The sequence below is a fragment of the Pocillopora damicornis genome, chromosome 4 (genome assembly GCF_964200805.1).
Source record: "Pocillopora damicornis chromosome 4, jaPocDami1.2, whole genome shotgun sequence".
Lineage (NCBI taxonomy): Eukaryota > Metazoa > Cnidaria > Anthozoa > Scleractinia > Pocilloporidae > Pocillopora > Pocillopora damicornis.
Window position 1 is genome coordinate 26,037,352 of NC_142673.1, and position 8,384 is coordinate 26,045,735.

General features: G+C 39.1%; 1 protein-coding gene across 1 annotated transcript; it reads left to right on the top strand.

The window, feature by feature from the left end:
• The first annotated feature begins 3,898 nt into the window (after positions 1-3,898).
• LOC113686730 (uncharacterized) lies at positions 3,899-8,181 on the top strand. Its single transcript, XM_027204389.2, has 2 exons — positions 3,899-4,420; positions 4,547-8,181. The coding sequence occupies exon 2, from the start codon at positions 4,621-4,623 to the stop codon at positions 7,429-7,431; it is 2,811 nt and encodes a 936-aa protein (XP_027060190.2). The 5' UTR covers positions 3,899-4,420; positions 4,547-4,620; the 3' UTR covers positions 7,432-8,181.
• Positions 8,182-8,384: the final 203 nt, after the last annotated feature.

An 8,384-nucleotide genomic window follows, 5' to 3' on the forward strand; every position in this document is an offset into this window, starting at 1 on the left:
TGAGAGAAGAGGCACTTGTCTTGCACGCGACTTAACGCGTGAGCCCAAACGTGCATTGTGAAAAAAGCCATCTTTGTCCTTTTGACCATCTGTTTTATTAACTCGAGATAAATTTTTATTTCTCTGAGAAGATTTTTTCATCGCCTCAAAATAAATCTTTGCGCGTATGTTACATTCTTTTCTCCGGGGGAAGTGGGTTATTTTACGTAATTTGTTTTTCCACTCAATGCGCATCTCCGCAGAACCAAAGCACGTACGCGTAAAGTTTTCGCAGAATCCAAACTTCGTAAGAGGAAAAATATGCCATTAACGTAAACTCTGGCGGTTGAAAACTAAAAAAAACTAAAAGTTGGCGTAAATATGATCTCTACCGCTAAATGCAAATGAAAAAAGAGGGCTGTCTATCGCACTTTGTGATTCATACAAGGAACCCAACAAACCGATCAATATATTGCAACTTCAATTTCAGTGGCTTACCTCCTCGATGTCAATAACTGGCTCCGTATAATTAAGCATTGGGACGCAGATGTCTGCTATTGTGAGCTTTGACATCGATATAAAATCAATATTGAACAATGAACTCTCTCACTTTCAAAACCCTCGATTTTGACCGCATCACATTAACGCCGTTATTTCTGTCTCTTTACCAAAAGCCGCCGAAACGGTGGAGGAAAATAGGAAGGAACTTCTTTCAGGAAGTCTTTTAAATCAAATATTATACAACAAGGATGCTCGAGGTTGGAGGCTCCTAAATCAATTGGTAAATTGACAAAATATGGACGAAGGTTTTTAATATAATTTTTAATATCATGATTTTGGATTTGGTATTTATCGACGAAGAAGCTAGTATTGTTAATTAGGCACATAATATTAAACATTCTCAAATTGTTTCATTCGTTTAAGTGATATTCATGAATTTAAATGGAGGGCTCCAAAAACGGCTAAGAAACACTCGTTTGGCAAGAGTTTGGTCGAAGCACTTTTCTCTGTGTCCATCCCGGCCACTATTTATCTATTTATTTATTAATTTATCGACTTATTGAAGATTTATTTATATTTGTATTTTCTTAACTGTTTGTTTACTCTCTGGAGTGCTTATTTGCGCTTGATTCACACTCTAATGTATCTGTTAGCCTTACCTAGAAATTAAACGATATTGTCTTGAGCCCGAAATGTTTATCGACTGAAAATCTCCATGTCTTTCCCGGTCAGATTAAAGCACCTTTCCGTTTCATAAAATCTCTCTAGGAGAATTGACTATTACGACTTTCGGCCCATGGCAGGGGTAAGCATTTTTTCAACGGGAATGCATTTAATTTCCTTTCCAGTGGGACGTGGAAGCGTGGGATGAGAATGTGTCGGCTGTAGTAATTAATTTTCTAACAAAAGTTACTGCATGATAAATCTTTGCTCAAGTCTCTCTTAATTTTTCTTCAATAGACTAACAGAAAAACAGACAAATCCTCTAATTGGATTTATAAGAATTAAAGAAGTAGAAGTAATAAGAAGCGGAAATAAATTATTATTCTTTTAAGGATGTGATATAAGTTTTCAGCTTCCTCTAATGGCCGGATGACCGTAGGTCGAAACCGTACATCGTATCCAGCAAAGTTGAAAGACAAATATTTATTTCACAAAGATAGGAGACCAAGTAATGGCCTCCTGACAGAGAATAATTGACGTAAATCATTCTCTGCTCAGTTAACAAACAGCTCTAACACTATTAGATCTCTATAGGATGAAAATTCCAGTAACATTATCCCGAACGATGTTCTTTTTTCAACACGTCGATTTGCTGTCATAACTTTTAAGTTGATAAATAATAACATACTTACAAATGTTTTTATTGAATTTTGGTGCTTTCTGCATTACAGATTGTCCTAAAATCCATGCGGAGGTTTCATTGAAACATTCTGAATATCGGATAGCACCAGAAAATCAGTTGTGAAGAAAATCGCAAAGTAACTCCCACTGCCTCGTTTGAGCTCTATTGAGATTCTAAATCCGTGAATTTTTGTCGATGCTAACAATACCAACGTTGTGTATTTGCTTTTTGGTTTTTTTTTTTTTGGCAAACCTCAAATTATATTCAAAGCTGTCGCGTCTATTCATCGATCACACAAAATTTTTAGAAAGATTTTATTAGGTAGTATAAAGGTTGAATTGTTATATTATATTTCGACGGACCCCCAGTGTTTGAATGAGTGATTACCTAGTGATTGTATAGAGTTGTAAACGGTGAGACAGTTTCCCTGTTCTAATGAGTGAGCCTTTGTCCTCAAAATTTGGACCTACCAAACTTTGGACTAAGGAATGACAAAAGATTGGACACAAAACAAAGCAAACAAAGATAACAAACAGGCCGGTGATTAGTTGTGGTGTGAACACGTGATAAAAAGATAAACAGCAATGACTTCATAACCAGACGTGAATGGTGGGCGTTGTGACAAGATTTGCCGAATGGTATCTCAAAGAAGTCGTCACCCTATGATGGCGCCTATCTCTCTGATTTCATGCTGACAAATAAAAGTGATGTTGACAGGTTAAAAACAAAGACAGATCTATTGTGTGAGCTCCAAAGGATAACAGCTCCTCTCTTTTGCATAAAGTCCCTCTGAAATTACAATTACTGATGCGTGATTGAAACAAAGTTTCGGTTAGGTTTAAGATAATCCACTGTCTCAACTTGAAAAACAACAACAACAACAACAGGTTAAGTTATACTGTTCTTAGCACAAAAATACCAAAAATAATAAATTTTTCTTGAACATAAAATAACGCTCGATTGAAAGAAATGGTTCTGAATCGTCCACATCGCCCGATTGTTCCTGATGTTTATTTGCGTGAATGAACCGGACACAATATTGACAACATATTAGGAACCATAGAAAAATTTCGTAATTTTTTTGTAAGTTTTGTTTCTGGCTAAATCATGCTATGACCATAGAAAATCAGAAGAGATATTAACAACCATGTTTTTCTGCCCAAGCAGACTTAACTGTTGTTGTCCTCTATCTTTCTTCCACTCCTTAGAATTCGTTCAACAAAAAGATCAAACTAAAGAGAGTATCTCCTGTGGTGTCCTAACAGGAGGTACACCAGTGGCTCAAAGAATAAACGGCAAAAAATATTTTACGCATATTTTTCTCGCTTAAGAAGTTCGAAATGTCTCTAATTTTCGCTAGGATAGGACAACTAATGCAGCCCTCCCTTGCGTCATTTTGCGGAGTTCCCTAAGGCGTTTTATTTTTGACCCAACACGTATGTGCTGAGACGCGTTTAGAAAATAAATTTGTGCTGACACTGATGGTAAAATTAGGCAGAAAAACAGGAACACACGGAGCCTGTAAGCGGCGCCATAAAATCACGGAAACAGCAGCTCGTGAGACGGAACAGGGTACGAGGAACAAACATCTCCCATCGTTTGATTAAAAGTAATCAACGCTTTCGATGTCAACTAATTAACGCACTTAAAGATATTCTAATTTAGTTCTTGATGTTCATAAGAAAGTAGTTTATGCTTTTGAATGTCTTGAATGATTAGAAGCGAACGTCTGATGAGCAAAATGGATTAACAAATTGACACCATAATTGTTCTTTGCCGGACCGACATTGTAAGCAAGTTAAACTCCTAATTGAATCCCTGCAAAGAAGTCTCTTTCCTTAATCTTCGGCTTTTGTAAACTTTTTAGGAGTGCGGGATGTTTGGGACGTCATCTTAATTTGAATACTGTCAGAAGAGAAAATGATAAATGAAACCATCATGACCTGATTATCCTGCGGTCACCTTAAGTGTCACAGGTGTGATTATTAAGTCATTTAAACCGACACGTTTCTAAAGGATGCATCCATCGCTAAATGAAACTAATAATAAGAGTCATCTTTGAAGCCGAACTGCGACCTTTGTTCCTTTTTCGCTCTCGATAAGTTTATTTCATAAACTTTCCTTGCGTAATAAGCTGGGAGGACCGCAACAACAGAGGTTTATCTAAAACCGAACAATTAAGTCATCTAACAAAGAGAGTCTTTCGACCAATGAAAATCAATATGTCTATTTGGGGTCAAGGCTGTAGAATTTAATGCTAAAACATTTGCATTTTCAACGAACTGATACATTCTTTTTAACAATGACAGAGATTTAATTGCTGTAAATGACGTGGGTGAATTGAAGTGTTTAAGGGATAAAACCAATTTTTTGCACCATTTTTGTCATGTCGTGTGCTGAGAACGTACCCGTCTAATGAAATTGCGTGATGAACATTGATCTCATTTGATCCTCTATATCGCGACAAGTGCGCAGCTTGGTTATCATTACAATAGCTTTGAAACCTAATACATCAGCCCAGTTGGACGCAAGCACGAGATCCGATAAATATTGATCGCGTGCACTCAAGCTTTTTCCATTGGATCAAAACAAAAGGTACGTCTTCGATCAAATACCACATATTTCTACATTTAGATTTGTTGGCTCTGCTTGAGAATGGCTCGAGAGCTTTATTGACAAACCATTAAGCACATTTTAATGGTGACATCGTACCTCCCACAGGTTTGTGTACAGAGTAATGCAAATGCACCACAGAGATTTGTAAACCCGTTGTCGTCTAGCTGTTCAAAGTCGGAATGGCCTCGTCCTACGGCAGTGCGTCTTCTGTAAATATCTCGACCGGCATGAAAGCAAAGCTTCAAAAATGGATGGGAAAGGCCAGTTCAAACGTTCGCGACAAGCGGTCCGCTAATAGCAGAGAAACGTTAACGGAAACCAAGGATTACTCGCACCCGCTTGAAATAAATAATGGCGCACTCACTCCTCAGCATTCAAGGGCAAGAAGTGCACCCATACCGATGCTACACGGCGATAAAATTGTGGTGAAAAAAACACGAAAGGGCTCGTTGGCAAACTCTCCCACCTACTACAAGAGAGTCAATGGCGACCGTGAGAACGACAGGATTATTTCGTACCCAAAGAATGGAATTCCGAAGGATTTAAGTCACAGTATGGTGTTGTATGAGTCATCGAGCGATCCCAGCAGTAGCCCACGAAAGCAAAATAACACAGAATTGAGTCTTACAAATCAAACTCACTGTGTTTCTGGAAGCAGGAACGTTCGAGCGGCGAGCAGAGACGACATAAGCATGACGAGTGCAAACACTAAGGAAATGAAAAAAGTGCGTGCTCAAACAAAAGGCAATAAACCCGCTCGTGCGGTATCGAAAACATCTGAGGAATACTCTGACGAGAGTGCAAACTCTGACAGCGAGAGACTTTCAACGAATTCTGTTTTTGAAAACAGTCCCAGTGGTGGGTTGGAACAGCTATCGGAACAAATTCAGTCTCGGCTGCAGAAATGGGTAGAGCGGGCGTCATATATAGCCGCTATGCGAGAGAGAAGAGCAAGCGAGGAATCTGCCAGCTCTACCGATGACAGTCTTAATCCACCCGAAAGTCCTAATTCAAGGTCTTCGACATCAGAAGCGAAACTTTGGAAAAATGAGAGTCAGGTGAAAAAGATAAAAGAGCTGGAACTTGCGCTAAAAGAGCTGGTGGGGAACATTGGAGTTCGAGTGGGCAAGCAGGATGGAACCCAATCACCCAGCTCTGGACAGGGATCAAGGCACGATTCGCAACGAGAGAACGAGGATCTAATTAGAAACGAGAGCCAGAATTTATTAAGCACGCTTTCTAAAGATATTGGCAAGTCTGACTTGGAGCAGAACAGAGCCAACAGTACAAATTCCGACCCAGACGCTCGTGTCAACACCGCAGACGAGGTGAAGTTGATGAGTGACAACTCCGGAGGAACAAATGACGTTTTATTAGAAAATCCGATGGAAGATGATGAAGACGAATTCATTTTCATGAAGTCGGGTAAACCAAATCGTGAGATGACTAATAATGGTGACCCGCCACCTACACAAACTCTCGGCCGTAGGAGTGCTGATTTGCAGGAAGTTTTGTTATGTCAGACCCTTATTGAACAATTTCCTAAACAAAATGGTTATGACAGCGCAGCAAAAATAGCCGCAAGCTACAGCAAGAAATTAATCGATGACACATCACCAAAAGTCAAAAATACAGTCGAAGAAGGAAATTTTTCCGCAGCTGCGAACAGTGAGAATCACTCATGTAAGACGGAGGCAATACAAGGACAAAATAGACCTGATACCTCTAAGTGCTCGGAAAATAAAGCTCGAGACACTACAGGAAATAAACCTGTGCGCCCGAATTTAAGGAAACGAAACACTGCTCCAGATGGGACAACTCTAAAGGTGGGAAGTGCCCTGAGTGTACGTGAAAGTATGAGACAGTATTTGAATTTCAAAGATGCTGATCTGTCTGCCTTTGCCGTGGAATGCGTGAGGCATGCGAACAAAAAGAAACAAAACGTACGAGAGGAGGAGGTCGAAGAGGAGAACATCGACTACAAAGCGCCTCAACCCACAAGGAAAGAGGCCAACACAACCGAATCTAATGGTTCACCATCCTCTTTGTCCTCAGGGCCTAAACCTGACGTGGTTATTAGCTCGCAAGACGAAAATAGCCAAACCAGCGAGGCTTATTCAACGAAATCTCTAGCTGATTCGCGCGGATCGTCAATTGACGAAGAAATCGTAAATTCTGAGGCCAGCGAAGAAGAACGCAGCTCGCATTACCCTTTCGCCCGTACTGCAGAAGAAGCTGAATGGTCTGCGAAAGAGTTCGCGCTTTCTAATGAAGGTGGAGAGAAGGAAATCTTGGGGCGCTCGTCGAGTAACCCGCAGCAAGGGGCTTTGACTTCACAGCGTCTCTATAAATTTCCTTCAATGCCAATGTTCTATTTCCCAAAAGGAAACGAAGATGCCGAAAATGGATCACAAAAGAAAAGCGTGAAATTCAATAAGCCGCCAGCTATGCAAAGAAGATCCCTCGCCTCATTTCCTTCGGCTTTCGAATCACTCGGCGATGGAACAGATCCATTCTATCACGGACTCGATATGGCTTCAAAGACGAAACCAAAGTCAAGCAGCAGTTTGAACCTGCATGGCAAGGACCAAAATGCTAATGAAGTCAACAACACAAAGCCACTTGCAAGTAGCAATGTTGAGTTGCCTCATAAACACAAGAACCACATAGCAGAGAAAACTACAAAACAAAGAGTCAACAGCAGTGTCCAATTAAATGGCATAAGTAAAGATACAAACGACAACAAAGCTAGTCTTGAAGTGTCTGATGAAGACAAAAACCACGTTGCAGTAAGAAGAACGAAACAAAGAGCATTCAGCAGCATCCAATTGAGCAGCCTTGACAAAGAATCCTACGACAACAAACGTACAAGGGCCAACACTTCGAGTTCCCGACCACCAATGAGGAAACGAAAAAACAGTGCGCCAACGGGATTGGCAGTGTATCCTATGAGTACCAGCGTTCGAGTGGACATCGAAGCGCTGATTTAACTGATTAGATCTAATCATACAATTATTTAAGATGCGTTTTTATCAAAAGTTGAACTAGCTAAACGCGAAATTTTTACAAATGCATGCCTTGCATGAGAAAATTTACTTCACAGAATGCTTAATATTTAAGCCTAACTGTAAATGATGAATTGGAAAGTTATGAAGCCTTCATATGGGGTAATGAGATTATAAACTACACACATATTTGAACAACTCCATTTTGACATAAGAATGTAGATTCCGTGGCTTTAGGCGCACAATTTTCGGTGATAGTTGCTACGAGAAAACTATGAAACATCACATTTTTGCTTGTCGAAATATATCATTTGAAACAAATTCTATTTCTATATATAAAATAGCTTGGACATATCGATATAGATCGAAAATTTATATTAATCCACTTTATATTTATATTGTATTTTGATATATATCTATATAAATATACAATGTTTATGAATGTCCTTCTAGTACAGCAACAAATTTGAATATCTCTTTTTTTTTGTTCACCACAAGTTTTTCGGTTTTCAATGCCTACTTAGATCGGTCAAAAGTTTTACAGCTGATTGTTTTTCGACAACACAGCCACTCCGGAAAGATTGCCTGTCTCAATTTATTCGTTTTAAAAATAACTTTGAAATATTGTGAACGGTGCTTATCGAAGGTGTCGTAATATTTTGAAATCTTTTTAAGTAGTGCCTTATGAAGGAAAGTTTTATCTTTCAATAAATACCATTTCCGTGATTTTACTAACATTTCGTGCTTTTTTCCTTTATTATTTTTCCGCTAAGTTTGTTTTCAGACTTTTGTTATCTTCTTTGCACTTTAGGTTCCGAATTTATTATGTAAGTAATGCTTTTCTTCCGGTTTTAGAAGATCAACTCATTTGAAAAAACATAGGATCATCTTCGCAGCTTTGTAAGGGGTTTTGGTTGCCAAGGTAACCCTAAAAGAGA